The sequence below is a fragment of the Phalaenopsis equestris genome, unplaced genomic scaffold (genome assembly GCF_001263595.1).
Source record: "Phalaenopsis equestris unplaced genomic scaffold, ASM126359v1 Scaffold000024, whole genome shotgun sequence".
NCBI classification, from domain to species: domain Eukaryota; kingdom Viridiplantae; phylum Streptophyta; class Magnoliopsida; order Asparagales; family Orchidaceae; genus Phalaenopsis; species Phalaenopsis equestris.
The window spans coordinates 1348620-1365397 of NW_018164466.1; the positions used below are offsets into that span (position 1 = coordinate 1348620).

General features: G+C 33.5%; 2 protein-coding genes across 4 annotated transcripts in view; both read left to right on the forward strand.

The window, feature by feature from the left end:
- The window catches only part of LOC110018545 (E3 ubiquitin-protein ligase RGLG3-like), a gene marked incomplete at its 5' end in the record, with an annotated part of 81585 nt that overhangs the window by 24129 nt on the left and 40678 nt on the right, over positions 1–16778 (forward strand).
- The window catches only part of LOC110018546 (cycloartenol-C-24-methyltransferase 1), a 34638-nt gene that overhangs the window by 4032 nt on the left and 13828 nt on the right, over positions 1–16778 (forward strand). For both annotated transcript variants that reach the window (XM_020715888.1, XM_020715889.1), the window contains exons 4-5: positions 12470–12536; positions 15140–15213. In XM_020715888.1, coding sequence (XP_020571547.1) covers positions 12470–12536; positions 15140–15213 — 141 coding nt within the window. The remainder of the gene's footprint in view (positions 1–12469; positions 12537–15139; positions 15214–16778) is intronic.

Sequence of the window (16778 nt, forward strand, 5' to 3'; positions counted from 1 at the left end):
TCTCATTAAAATAATTTATAATAGAGCTTTTAATGTGTTCAGAGCCTTTGGTTTAAGAGCCATTCTCTTCTTGAATTTTTTTGATTTCATTAGAAGATTTTTTTTTTTTTGGGACAAAATTTTGAAAGAATTTCGTTTTCCAACCCCTCTTTAATTCTATCATATTATCGTTTCAATGTTAAAAATTTTCCTTTGTATATTTTAGAAAATGAAAAAAATCTTTAACTGTACATTTTTTAAGGTTGATATTATCTTTTGTCAAACCATATTTTTGGAGTTAGGTTTTAGAAATTATAAAATCCTTTTCAACCACTTTATGTCAGCACCAAAGATCTCCAAATATATTTTTATTCAACCATTTGATATTCAATTTTTTATCTCTCATGTTTAACCCAAAGTTTAACTAATCCAAAGATTTTATAAGGAGCAGACTAATTCTTTTTTACAAATTCTTTAAAATTGGTCGCATGGTCCACTAATTTTGATACTCGAAACGAGGACAAACCACACAAAATGTGTAGAAATTTCCAAAAGCAAAGGTAAATTATAATATTTAGTTTTGCTCAAGTGGGTAGCATCAGTTATATCAAACTTAATTATGTAGGATGCTGGAAGAAGAACCTTATACAATCTCTATGAAATACTTATGATTGTCCTAGTGAATATTTCGTCAACCTAACATTTGAGATATTACAATCTCGTACAGCCTTGGGAAACTCATCTTCATTTTCTTCATTATTAGAGATCATGATATTAAATTATTAATAGATTGATTACCAGTAGAAATAAAACTCTCTTTTCGCCTCGTTAGTTTTATTATGGAAGTTCAAAAGTAGCCCTTGAAATCTAATGATGGGTTTTGAAGAGTTAATCCTCTCATAAGTCATAGGTTCAATTTAAACCAAAAGCTAGGGTTTATGATTTTTTATCAGCTTTTTAGTTGAATTTTTTAAGGTGTTTTGGAAGCTGTGTTAATGTTCCAAATCGGTGATTTGACCATTAACAGATAATATGTTGCATATGCTCTGGTCAACCTAGAAGAATTTGGTGCAATATTGTTCCCCATTTTGTTTTTTGTCATTGTTTTCATAGAAGGATTTGTAAGGGATAGAGATGAGATATTGAGAAAATGTTGAATTTGAAAGCATCTCACTATACAGCAGATTTTGCACATTTTTTTTCCATAATATTTTGATTGCTTCAAAGCTTTTTCGTAATTGAGGAAACTATATGCTTTTAATTTGAACAGTTGGGTCTACAAAGAGCGGACAAATAATCAAAATTTATCATCGCTTATCATGAATGCTGCTCAACTCTCTATTTTTTTTTGGGAAATTCCAAAGAGAATTTTATTAATACCAAAACAAGGATGTAATCTCTGGGTGGAGGTACCTGCTATACCCAAAATATAACTCACATAAATGAAAACCTATGGAACCGTCACCGATTGGGACAACACACACAAAAAGCAAAAGAACAAACCACGCTTACGGGAGAAAAATAATGGAGACAATAATGGCACAGTGACATAAGAGATTGATCCGAATAAAAGAACATCCATAAGTCCAAGCCAAACATAGCAAGAGAGTCATCACCAAGCTCCCAAGACGGTAAGCAGAAGCAAGGAGAACCCAACTTGAAAAGACCAACCAGAAAACAAGCAAAAAATCAACTTGCACATAACATAAGTGGACCATCCTACATAACACTTAATCGAAATGGTTAGCAAAACATCAAAGAGAAAGGGAAAAACAAAGGAACCAAAGAATCATAAATTTGTTTTAACGGCTTATCAGCAAAATAGAAGTTATTTTGGGCATCACATAAGGAGAGGCAATCATGAAAAAGCTTTATACCAAGAACTTTACTATTGTGGGCATCAAATACGGTGGAATATATTTAAAAACACTAAGATATACCATCCACCAATTGATAGAGATAATATGCTCATGAATCCTATAGCCCAACATAAGATAAATTACCACATGGTCATACAAAATCAAAAAAGTGCCACGAATAAGTAATACTTGAAAGATGGCACGCATATTTATCGTGGTGGTAAAACACAATAGTTATTCAAATTTGATTGGTACAGTGCATCTTTATATTATGAAAAGTAGAGCTAAAATATTAGGTGCTAGGGATGGAAGCCCCAATCACATTATTTAAGCAGAGCTCTGAAAAAGGAGAACAAGTCAGACCATCCAACATGGTCAAGCAAACCAATATTCCGCCAAGGAGAAAAAACCAACAACACGACATAAGTAAAAGAAAGTTAATGAATTATGATATAAGGAAGCACAATTTTTTCCATAATGATGAGATTTTTTAATGCTTTGTGAATTTCATTAGAGGACAAAATATTAGTGGATGTCATTTTGGATCCGGATTTAGCCAACCAATCCGCACAAGCATTCCCTTCACGGTAAATATGAGATATTTTATAATTAATCTTTTTGAGCATACTATGTATATCATGAATTAGATTGAATAAGTTGAGATCATATTTTTTATCTTCTCCATTACCGATAATCAGGTCAATTTTAAATTGTACATCAAGTTCAAACCAGATGTTATTTAACTCAAAATAGATAACGAGCTCGAAACTGTATTTAAAAGCAAAGATTTCGGCATGGATTGTTGATATATCTTTCATAGGCCTTGCAAAGGCAATAAGAATGTTACCCATATGATCCCTCATGAGACCACCAAACCCAACATTCTGATTACTGTAGATCCATCCATATTAGACTTTATCCAGCTATAAGTTGGCTTGCACCGAGTTATAATGAAAGTTAAAGATTCATAGTGATTATTATAAAAATACCAAGTGAAGGAGCCACAGTTTTAGATCCTTTAAAACAATTCACATTATGTTGTGCTTTATCCCACTAAGTGGGGTTGGTTACATGAATCTTTTTTATTCATTGCGTTCTATTGAGTGTCATATTTTCATTTAATTCTAATAGATTACGATCATTTTTTATGCAATAAGCCCAAGGCTTTTTAGGTCTATCTCTGCCTTTCATAACATTAGTCAAAGCTAAAACATCTACTCTCCTTACCAAATCATTAGATGGTCGGTGATTAATGCGACCGAACCATCTAAGACGACTCTCTCTAATCTTATCTGCCACCGGAGCTACCAACCCTATCACAAATATATTCATTTCGCATTTTGTCTCCGAGTGTCAAGCTACTCATCCACCTGTGTTCTCATCTCATCAACAATTAATTTTGTTTTATGCTTATCTTTTCAGACCAACATTTTGCGCCATAGAGCATTGCAGGTCTCACCACGTTCTTCTAAAATTTTTCTTTCAGTTTAAGCGGTACTTTTCTATCACACGATAGACTCGAAGCATTCCTCTACTTCAACCAACCAAGTTGAAGGAGTTGAATTCTATTAATGATATTGTTATAATAACAACAGGATTCATTTTGATTTTGTATGTTTGGAAGAATTTCTTGCCTTCCAAACAAACCATAGAAGAAGAGAAATCAAAATGCTCTCAATAATTGTTGGATGAAGAAGGGAAACATCTAGCCATTTCAAAGTTAATTTCTTTATGGTTGGGGATTAAAAATATTTTTATGAAGGATCTCATCCATCCAACGCCAGAGTTTTCACTCAGTAACTCCATTGTCAAAAAGGTGATTAATGGATTCATATTGAGAGCAAGACTGGCATTTGGACACAAGGATAATACTTTTATTTTGAAGATTAAAATCCATCAGTAGGAACCAGTGGAGGATTTTCCAAGTCAAAATGGATTGCGAATTAGAAATGGCTCTTTCCTAGAAAAACTTAAAGAGTGGAGAAGGATTCTTTTTAATCTTTATAAATCCCAAGCTTCCTTTACAGAAAAGGAGCCATTGGGCGAGAAGGTGAAAATCATTTTATCAGGCGAGTCTAAATAAAATTTAGTTTGAAGCACGAGCTGAAGGATAGCAGAAGGTAAGATATCAACCAGAAGGGGGATATTTCACTTGCCATTGGAAATAACGTGATAAACTTCTAGAGAGGATGTCGAGTGAGAATTGATGAGAGTGTCCAAATATTCTATACCAAGTCAGTTGTTTTCCAGAAATAAGTATTCTCACAACCCAGACCACTGGCTATTAAAGCTACAACGGTCCATTTGATGAGGCACAAGTGCCTTCAAATAAGAGAATTCCCCTTTTTGTAATATCCAAGAGCAGAATGATTCCCTTGGCAGCACTTCTGAATAATGAATTTGCCTTGAAGGCTTTTGCCCATACACATTGTCCACCAGAGCTTAATGGAAAATGCATTGGCCAAACGAAAGGATTTACAACCCAATACACGTTCAATGATGGGGAAGCAAAGCTTCTCCCAAGAGGACCAAAGGAATGCATGATTAAGCTCAGTCGATCCCCAAAAGAATTAATTTATAATAGTATCGAGTTTGTGCGAATACCCTTAGAGGGGTTTAAAGATTGAAAAATATAAATTGACGGAGAGCAAAAAAACACTTCTAATCAAAGTAGGTCTTCCCCCCATAAAAAGCGGGTGAAATTCCCAACTAGCAAGTTTTTTTTCTGATAAACGTAATGATGCATCAAACAAAAAGTTCCTTATGTTCCCTTTATTGAGAGGAACACCATGATACTTGATATGGAGATTTTTAAAAGGAAAATTAAGGATTCTTTTGATATAATCCATATTTTTCTATTTAGAAGTTCTAGCAGGAATATAACAACTCTTGTTAGGATTAATTAGAACGCCACTGCCATCTTCAAATTCAGTAAGAACCTTCTTAATAAGTTTAATCAATTTAATTTAGCCATTCCAAAAAATGATGAAATCATTAGCAAAGCTCAAATGAGAAATAATGGAACTACGCTTCAATTTGTAGTGATAAGACTTATAATTCACAAATAGGTTATTAAGACTTCTAGATAGGTATTCAACAACAATGATAAAGAGGTAGGAGAAATGGGATCTTCTTGTCTCAGCCTTTTGTCTATTTTGAAATAGCCATGCGATCTACTTAATAATTATATAAAGCCAACAATTGTCAATAGATTTGAAGATTAACTTAAATACAATCCTCATTGAATCCAAATTGAAGGATTTGATACAAGAAAGCCCACTTTAAGTTATCATAAGCCTTAGTAATGTCAAGCTTAAGAATGATCTTGTAGCCACATGCTTTAACATTAAGATCATGAGCCAACTCCTGAGCAAGGAGGATATTGTCCACAATCAAATGAGCTTTCACGAATTTAGATTGGTTGCGGGGATATTATTTTAGGAAGCACAAGAGATAACTGACTAGTTAGGATTTTAGAAGGCAATTTATTAAAGAAGTTACATAAGCTAATAGGCCGAAAATGCTCCCTTTGTGACGGGTTTAGGATTTTAGGAATTAATACAAGTGAGGTGTTGGTAAAGAATTTAGGAAGCGGATTCTCTTGAAAGAATTCAACAATAGGCTCAGCAATATCATTTTTAACAATATGCCAACATTTCTGAAAAAAAATGCAATATCATTTTTAACAATATGCCAACATTTCTGAAAAAATGTAGTAAAACTATCACGACTAACAATAGTGTCTGAATTCATATCCATCACATAGATATTTCTTCCATATTAGGCAATTTGTTTAATTGGAAATTATCAAGAGGTTTAACTGGAATAGAGAATTGGTTATTATCTTTAAAATGTTGAGAGAAATTTTTAACACCAGAGCTAACAATTTGGTGTTCTTCAGATAAGATAAGATCTCCACATTTGATTCTGATGATACAATTTTTAGTTTTATTTTTGTTAACTAAGGAATGAAAGTATTTTTGTTTTTGTCACTTTCTTTAAGGAATTTACAACAAGCCTTTTGTTTCCAATAAACCTCACAATGTTGAAGTTTATAAAGTTTTATTTGGGCATTAGTAGTTTTTTTTAGATCTTATAACTCATTTCAGCAGATTCAGATTGCCCAAGTTTATATACCTCATCTTCAGCAACACGAATGTTGGCGAATAAGTTTTTAAAATGCTTTTTATTCTACTAGTTCAATACTTAGTTCAATACTTGTTTCATCCCCTTAAACTTGGACATAACTGATTTGAATCATGAATATTATTATCAGGGTGAATAGGAGCATTCCAGTTCTCTGAAATTGTTTGAAAAAAAGAGTCGTGTTCCATCCACATGTTTTGAAAACGGAAGTGCTCGGAGATTGGTTGTTAGGATTTTTGATGGATAAAAGTAAAGAAGCATGACCCGATAAAGTCCAACTAAGGTGTTCCACAGAGGTGAAAGAGAAAGTATTAAGTCATTGATTATTAAATAAAATAATATCAAGTTATTGCTGTAATCTCTTATTAGTCCAAGTAAAAAACGAGCCAATAAAGCTAATATCAGTAAGTTTACATTCCATTATAGTATCATTGAATTCTTCCATTGATTTTGGAGAGAGAGCCGCACCTCCACAATGATCATTGGTCGTAGTGACACGATTAATGTCACCCCTACCTCAATACCTTCAACAATGTGTTCAAGATTTTGCCATAATTGCGCTCTGTTAGATCTGGCACACCTAGCATAAATAAATGACCAATAAACATTAGTAATAAATATATTCAGTTTGTATGAACCACTTGTTTATGGTCCACGAGAATAGAAACAAGATCCACAACTTGTTAGAAGATTTGGAGAAGCCTTTTGGAATCCCAACCGCCTAGAAATTGAATTAATTTATTGGCATTAACCATAGGTTCGACAATAGCAATATAGGAAGATCGTAAATTCTATAAAGATTTTTAAGTCTAGTTCTGGAAGTAGTAGCTCAAATACCACTGATGTTCCAATAGCGACAAGAAATCATTAATTAAATTTGTTGATGGAGTTAGAGAGTCATATCTTGTAATAATGTGAGGTAATGCTAAGGCATTTTTTAATTCATCATTTTCCTTCTAGTAAATGTATGAAATCCATCATCAACACTAGAAGGGATAGTAATACGAGCGGAGGGAAAATATTCCAAAGGTGATGTTGCAATAGAGGAAGCCTCCCCCCCCCCTTCTTATCAGAAGTTTCAATCGAATCCAAATTAGTAGGTTCAACACAATGATTAGTAGAATCCACGATGTTGAGAGCTAGGACTGAAGGTACAAGGTTATTCGCATAAATTAAAGGAAGATTATAAACATCATTACCTGGGAGGGCCAACTCCTCCATATCATTGGGTTGGATCGAATCTTTAACAAAGGATTCACTAGAATTATTTCCCGAAGAAGAAACCAAAGGCACATTACTAACAGGGTTAAGAAGGATAATTCGTGCAACGCAATTTGGGATTGCCTCATTGCAGAAAGTAAAGTTGGCATGGGGTTGAGGGTTAGGATTTTCCATTAAAGTGTTATTTTGATGTTCATCCTTATCCATGGGAGCAACATTTAGTTCTGAGGTTGCATCCATAGAAACTTGACGACGACCCTCTTGAACTTTTGTTGGTTGTTGTCTTAAGTTAGGGTGGAGGATGAAACATTCACCATCCGCATGTCCATAAATCTTGCAGTGAGGGCAAAAAAGAGGAATATTTTCATACAAAACTATTTGGAAATAACCTCAGGAAAAGGTTTTGAGATATCAATTTCTACCAGAACCCGAGCCACCGAAGATCTCGATAACACGGGTGTAGCCTGGTCAGTGTGTAGCGGTCAACCAAAGCGGGAACCGACACATGAAGTACTTGATGATTAATTGATAAAGCCTTGGCAGGGAAAAGAAACCCACTCAAGAACAATTGGGGGTTCTTCCCTAATGTCAAAGGAGTCCATTTAAGCAAACCCATTTGACAGTTAACAACCTAGTAAGGTCTTCTAGCAGAGATGCGATCATAATCCATATCATTTTCAAGCTTTATAGAGATATGTCTAGTATCAAGAAGCCCAATAGAAAAGTTGCCAGAAAATTTCAAGTGGGAAAATACTTACGTGATTTGCTTATGGGCGAGCGTCAGAATTAGAACTTACCAACAAGAGTGAAGGCAACGGGGGAGGCAAGGGCATCCACAGTATTATCATAAATGATCAATGCGACTTACCGTGAAGTGTAGAGAAACGAAGGTTCAGTGATCCCAAATCTAAAGATCGATCAACTAGGGCATTTTTAAAAGATTGAGTTGCTTTTGGAGGGGGAATAGAGCCCTTCCAAAATTAACGTGAGTTTGGGTTTTCCCCACCTGTGTGAGGAGAGAGGCCACAGGACTTGGCTATCAGCGGCTAGGAAATCACGGATTTTGATGAAGCTTCTTGCTTGCAATTTGAAACTACTGAAAGAGGAGCTCCTTTGCGTGATATTGGGAGAGTCGATCGGAAGGAAGAACTCCTTTGTGTGTGAATTGAATGGAAGAAAAGAGCTATTCTGCAAACCCTATTTCGATTGGTCGTCGCCGACGTGGGATGTCTTCAGCTGGGGCAGCGCATACGACAGGGGAGAGTTACAAGCAGTAGTCTTGCCCGTGTTGGGTCTCGCAGCCGAAATCTGCGATGTTCGGGAGCACATTGATGGTGCGACCGGATAGGAGTGCGGTGGGTTTTAGGAATCGTCTTCTAGAACTCCATTCAATCTTCTTGGATGCTACTCAACTCTCTTTATTGCATGCGTGCACTCAAAATCTGGTAAACTCTTTTGATGGATTTATGGACTTATAGTCATCAAACCTCTTTTTGTTGCACTTAGTCTTGAGAAGAGTATTTTAAGCTTATTTGCTCTTTTGTATAATATTGCATATCCTCTAGTTCAGCTAGCACCTCTTCTTGCTCCTACAAATAAGGATGTTGACGCCATTGATTTTGAGTATCTTTTTTGAGTCATATGTTAGTTCACCTTTTATTGAAACCCATGTCGATAAAATATTCAATATCCTCTTTTTTCAAAGGGGTAGAAATAACAAAAAAAATTATCATCATTCTCAAGGTCTCACAAAAATTATCACCTTCTATTGAAACCCACGTTGACAAAAAAAATTATCATCATTCTCTAATTGAGCTAGCACCTCTTCTTGTCATAATTGAGAGCTGGTAATATTATCTTCACCTATTAGATGGATGTTTTCTGCTTAGTCCATATATTATAATAATTTATATGTTTGGTTCTCTACTTCACCTTAACCTAGCATTTTTTAGAGTTGTTCCCAATCTAGTCATTTCATTATCTAGTTATAGTATTATACTTTAGAAATGGGAATTTACATGCATACCACATAAATTTTGTGTAAATATGTATCTACACCTAAATTTTAATCTTTACTTATATAATACCCATATCTACATCATACTAAAAATACCCCTACTACTACATTTTCTAAAGTAAACATTCCTTTTTATGCATATGTTTTAATATAATTGTGATACAAAAGTGCTAGCTAAGCAAATACTTAAATTTAGATGTTAGATATATATGAATATATACAAATTGTATGATATGATAGTAATTCCTTCTAAAAAAAAGAAAGAAGGGGCACGAGTATTCACAATCTACTTTCTCATAACATGGCTATTTGTATAAAAAAAAATTTATCTATAGAGACAAAATCATTTGACTGGAGAGTGAATCCTAATTATTGATTTTCTTAAAGGGTTCTCCTTGATGGAATTATTAACGTAAAAAAGGACATCACAAACCATAGCACTAACAATGATTTCTAAATGGTGGTTAGTAGGAATATGTCGGATTTCATCTAGGGAAAAGTTGATAGAGCCACTCCTTTTATTTTCAGGTGCGTGAAAAAGGTCATTAGGCGACATAATCAGCTCATGGTTTTTTATCAGTTGGTTAAATTTCCATAGCTACACTGGAAAACTTCATGAGGTCAAGGTGCACGATAATGTGATTTTTTCCATGCATAGAACAACTAATACATTGATCATGGATATCTTTAAAGTGAACACAATTCTTGCCAATATTCATCTTATTCTTCGTTAATCCACATTTATCTCTAGCAAAAGATGTTTGATATTTACAAGTTATCCCTCCTGCAGTAGACAACATAGAGAGCTTGGCTATAATAGCATTCTTCAGAAATGGTTTATGAAAGTCTTAACTAGAAAAATAAGTAGCAACATGGCCTCTGCTGTGAATTAGCAAGTGAGGGAAGGATATCCAAACATGTACATTATGTCCAACATCTCGTACTTTAATCAAACATATTCTTAAACAAAATTTTTGTCATTATTCATTTTCTTCCACGTTAATTCACATCTCTTTAGCAAAGATGTTTATATATCAATCCCAACCAACGCTCTCACAAATAGATGACCTGGAGAGCATAGGTATGGTAGCGTCCAACTTAATTGGTCTACCAAGGCTTGAATCAAATGAATATAGAATAACATGATCTATGCACTGAATGGGAAAGTGAGGGAAGAATATCTAAACATGCACATTGGGAGGTTATTATTTAGGATTAAACCCAACATGTTCATTTATGGATTCACGCGGAAATAAATACAAAATAAAATATATGATCAAAGAACCCAAATAGTCTTATTATTTATAGACTCCATTCAAGATATGCTTGAAAGTAAGTAATCCAATGAAAGCAAACCAGAGAATCTCAAAACATGAAAGAACTAGTGGATCCCTTGCAAGTAAGGATAGCTTGAGGTGAACTTCTCAACTAATTCAAACTTAAATATATTTTCTATTTAGAGTATGTTTGTGATTTGATTAAATTCTTTAAGTGCAAATAAGTGTAAGAAAATAAAACACAGAAAAACAAACCTAGAATTTTTATATTGGTTCACCCAATTAGTAACTACTTTATTTTTTGTCATTATAATTTCAATGTGATGATGATGAAGCTTTATAAATGAAATTCACAGCTTTTTTCTCTTTGTATTTTTCTAATATTCTAAAATAAGAAATTTCTACTAATGACACCCCATTTTTGATAAAAAAATTGGGAAAACCAAAATTATATGTGAAATTCTCAAGATGCCCTTAATGAATTAACTTATAAATACTATAATTTTTAGGTATTGTCTTTGCTTGAGACATTTATTTGTAAGGGATTAATTAGGCCTCATAACTTTGCATTTTCTAATAAATCAATTTTAGCTTTTTAAAATGAGAAGGAATACTTGTCATTGAACTTTATAGTAGATTTAGTGCTGTTTGTGACAAATTTATCACAGCTTTACTTTCTAGTATGTTGCCACACCTTCGTTTGACTACTTTTTTGTTGCTATTTTTAAGAAATTTTTATGGTGGAATGCTGCTTTTGAGAATTAGATCTGTTAAAGTGTGACAGCTCTGAGAAAGTTGTTATTTGATTTTTTTTAAAAAAAATAAATTTTATAATACCAACAACAACTTTCAAAAAGTTATTTTCTTTTTTTAAAAAAAATAAATTTTATAATACCAACAACTTTCAAAAAGTTATTTTCTTCATAGTAATTTTATAACATCTTTGAAAAAAACTGCTGCTGTCGCCTTAAACAAACCCATAATATTCATAGATGAAGATGAATAAATGTGCTAGTGAAGCCCTTGAAGAAGGGGACTTTAAAATGTCTTAAGAAAGAGGGATTCATAGATACATGATCTATCATACCTCTATATTGAGTGTATGATTTGATAGATACAATGATGAGGGTAGGTTCATTCCCCCATAATAGTGAGTTCATGATTGCCGGAGACCTTGAAAAGAAGTTGCGGCTATTTTCATGAGGAACCACAATGCTAATATATAATTATACTTGCATCATGGATGATAACTTGAAATGCTGAGAAAAGTTACAAAGTTTTTGGAGAAGAGAGAAGTGAAGAATGTGAAGGCTGGGCATAGATGAACAGATAAAAATCTTTTAGTTCTATTGGGGATTAAATCTTAGCTTGGCACTTGTAGACAAGTCGCTTAGAAGTGATGTTTATTCCACCAGAATAGATTGTGTAGTTTATGAAAGAATTTATCTGCTAGCTTCAATTCAACTGGAATGTAGGTTTTTGGATTGCATTTTTTTAACTTGCTTGAATTTATTCCCCCCTTTTTTATAGGGCTGTATATTCTTATTACAACTTTAGGGCTCTGTATTTTATTTTCTTGAATTAGAAAATTCTGGCTTGTTTTCTCTTGCATTTTGCATTCAATTCTTATCTAATGTAGCATGCTGTTGGTATTTTGTAGAATTTGTTGAAAGAAAAACTACAATTTTTAAATGTCTAAATACAAGAAGGCTTCGTTAGAGAGACAAATTGGAGAAGAATTCTCCAACAATTTTACCATCTTCCTTCTGTTGCAGTGGTTGTTGAATCTTTTGATTCATTATGAATAGTAGAATTATTTCTCCAATGGTGTTTTACTTTTTATTATATCCTTTCTTACCTGTTATTGATATTACTTTCCAACTACAAAATATCTAACACATCTTAAGATCCAAGACTATTACTTGTTTTTTCTACCTTGTCATGATGCTTTACTTTGTTTATTGCTCCAGGTATGAGAAGTATCATCTCCAAACTGGAGGTGATGATGAAACAAGGAAGACTAACTACAGTGATATGGCAAGTAATTCAATCTTATCCTCTTGTTTTACTCGAGCTTTTGTTTTCTAGTTTACTTGTATTTCATTATGAACACTAGTTATAGGCTACACTAGAGCTACTTATAGGCTATATTTTGATATCTGAATGGTGCACATTTTGTGTTTTGAGTATGCATTAGCTCCAACTAGTCTACTTGTACGAATATTATCACATTCCATGATAGATATGAATGAAAAAAGGATTACTAATTCTGATCCTTAATGATGTGGTTGAGTCAAATGATGATCATAAAGATGTCATGACAGGGGTTTGATATGTGTAGTTATAGAGGAGAATTTTGTAATATATTTTTGTTTTAATATTTTATCACTTCAAACGTTCATAAATCTTGTGCTTAACATTGCACTCTTAAATATTAGTTTATAGTATCCTATAAATACTACTACTTTTTAGTACCAGACACTTTCATTTATAATTATAAAATAACTACACATTCTAGGCGAGTTTTCATTTTTGTCAAGATTTTTTATTCATTAAGACGGTTAATAATTTTATTGGGTAGTTTAGAATTGGATTAATTGTTATTGTGTGTCAAGTTAGTTCATGGGTAAATAATGTTTATTAGGTAGTTAATAGGTGGTGAATGTTTCCTTAGAAGTCCTTGCATATCTATAAATACTATCCATAAAAAAGTGTTAAGGTATCAATGAACGAAATGAAATAGCTTTTTTCTTTATGTTATGGTTCTTTTTTCTTCCCCTCCCAATTTCTGAAGGTACCTACATTCTTGAATTTGCCATTTTCCCACCTTCATCCCTGTATTTTGACAATGTCAACACTATCGTATCAATAGATCTTTTTTTGAACCTCCCTTCAAGTGGTCCATGACATCTTCACTAGTAACGAACTCCCACATTCATCCAGGATCTCCTTCTATGCTTCCACCTGATCACCCCAAATGTGACATTTATTTCACCCAAATACCAAAAACAATCTAGATCCCATTGACGATAGTCCTTTAGTGAATCTATATCAAAATCCACTAACAACGACCTCTTTTGACGTTTCTAGATCAATCGGTTCGCCATTACATCTCCCCAAACATCATTCTCAGATCCATTGTTACTTCTAGCCTCACTCCTGGATCGTTCTGTCATGACTTCCTTTCCTAAACTAGGTCCACCTATACATCCAAGTCTAATGCTCGATATCCTTTCATCTTCCAATTATGCATCCTCCATTTCAAATATGCTGCGATTTTCATCACTGTTTTTCCAATTGCCAGTTCCTCAACGATCGCCTTCACAGATCTTGCTTGACCTTTCATTTTTAGTTTCTGCCTAGGTCTCACCATTCTTTGACTTTTGTCTCACTCGATCTTGAAGGTGAGGTCAGGTTTGAAGGGTTGCAAAGTTCTAGGGTTAACAATTGTAATATATGTTATTAGATTTGGCTATTAGACAATTGTAATAAAGGGGCCTTGTAGGTCATGGTAGTACATAATTATTGGTTATTAGATAATTAATATGTAATGAATGTGTCCTTTAGAGCCCTTCTATTTCTATAAATACCCTAGTGGAGTTTATTGGGGTATCAGTAATCAAATGAAATAGTAGTTTTCTTTATAATTCTGATTCTTGCTTCTACCTCTAAATTTTTGGAGTTGCCATCATTGTAGGATCTGCTATTTATCCTCATCTTTTTATACATCGGTAAGCCCTCAATTGGTCTTACCATTCATCATTCTTTGGAAGTTTTGTCTTATAATTTTCGTATTTTTTCATTCACGGTGTATTGTTTTCAGAGTTCCATGTATTGTGATGAGCTGCCTTGTGCTTTTTCTTTATAATGAGTTCTTATTCCACTTCTTTCATTTACACCAAAGATTCTTTTGCTCAACAATTCCTTGGTAGCTTTATTTCCTTGACTAAAATGTTACTAGTGTCTTATATCAACATGTCAGACTCAACTCCTTGGATTATTTTTTTTTTGTGTTTTGGTTTCAGCCAATGGTGGTTTGAAATTAGATTATTCACTTAATGGCTTTTGGCTGGATATATATTACACCGTCACCATTTTGAAATTGGTGTTATAGCTTTACATGTACTTTTAGTTGTCTATTCTAATTGTGTTATAGAATTTAGATCTCCTGTTCAAGTGATTGGCAATAGTTTGACCAAATGCCCAAAACAAGTTGGTATCTTCGTTATATTTTAAAATGATCAAGTCCATCTCACTTTTATTATTGTTGTTTCTGAAAGTTTTTGGGCTTTAATCAATCGGGGATGATTTTCTTTGGGTGCATATCGGGAAAACTCTTCTGTCTCCTTGTTTTCCTATTTATACAATTATGGTAGATGAAAGTATGTTTAATATTTCATGAAAGAGGAAGAGTTTAGTGCATGACTTGTGACTAGAAAACTAGAACGTTTATAAACTAGAAAACTCTTCTGTTGTCATTCTTATATTGATCCAAGAATAATTTAGAATATTTTGTTTGCTATATTTCATGAACATTTTCATTCTATTGTATTTTACTTTCTTTAAGTACATGCTGATGTTTTATAAATTTATTTGATGCCTTTATCATGATATGAATTAATGATTTTTATGTATTTCAGGTAAATAAATACTATGATCTTGCAACCAGCTTTTATGAATTTGGCTGGGGTGAATCTTTCCACTTTGCTGCCAGGTTAGACAAACTATTGCGGCAAAAGTCTCACACGCACACACACACACACACACACAGTGTGTGTGTGTGTGTGTGTGTGTGTGTGTGTGTGGATTGATATTGATGAGTTATCGTTTAAGATAGGTCCATATGTGAAAAACATATTTCATTTAGCACTTTACAATCTTTACATCAAGGTCCTTCATCATGAGGTAGTTGATGGGATGGTTGCTGATTAGTTCCTCTTGGATATTTCCCTCTTTTCTCTGGTTTGCACTAACTGACACACACATATATATATGTGTGTGTGTGTGTGTGTGTGTGTGTGTGTGTGTGTGTGTGTGTGTGGATTGATATTGATGAGTTATCATTTAAGATAGGCCCATATGTGAAAAGCATATTTCATTTAGCACTTTACAATCTTCACATCAAGGTCCTTCATCATGAGGTAGTTGATGGGATGGTTGCTGATTAGTACCTCTTGGATATTTCCCTCTTTTCTCTGGTTTGCATTAACTGAACCAAAGATTGGGTAGCTGATGGCTTATAGGTGCACCAATAAGCCATTTTCTCCATTTCATCTTCCACTCAACACATATACAAAAAGATAAGATGGGAATATTGTTAGGTTAACCAGTTGCCAAACACTCATCTCCCTGTCTTTCTCTCTTATAAATTGAATCCATCATGGAGGTGGAGAGTTGATTGACCTATGACTTCTCCTCACATATACCCCCAACTAAACCCCCTCCCCAATTTCTTTTTTCTTCTAATGCCCTTCTTCCTCCACGCAAAATGACTGGATTAATCAACCTTTGGCCACTTTTTGTCCTTCACCTTTTTTTGTTTTCTCTCCTCCCATCTCTTCTCTTTTCCTCCTCTTTTTATGAGCATCGTATGAAAATTGTGTCAATTAAGATACATTAATATCGATATCTTTTTTCATATACATGCACATGTACATTGGTGTTGTCTCACTAGTACCATCAAAGTTTGACCTCATCATAGTGAGTCATGCACATGTAAACAATCTATGCAAATGATATCCTTCATAATTTCATACACTCAACTATAATGAATTAATTATTTCATATTATGAGATAATAAGCATTTGTATCGAAATGACCGATAAATTTAATAATAGAACAATCAATTGCATTAATCAAACTTTAACAACCCATAGAACTGGTTTATGAGAGATATTAAAATAATGCTATAATTTAAGAATATGAGTACTCACCTTTATATCAATTAATTTTGAGCTTGAATTTGCCTTTACGTTAACTCTTATAAAATTGGAAGCTTAAACATGCATATTCATATTACAAAATTTAATCAGTTATAATTAACTATTAAATTTATATCATTTAAGTATTAAATTTCCATTATTTTACTTCATAAAGAGTTCCTAAATGAATTCATTACTTAAACTTTTCCTTACCGAAGTTTGCGCTGGTCCATTTTCCTCTAGCTCGCATACTTTGCCCCCTTTCCCTCCAAACTAAAATTATATACCTTGAGTTTTAATTTAGTTTTAATTTTCTATTGACATAATTTGCACTATATATATATGGAAAAAGCCCAAG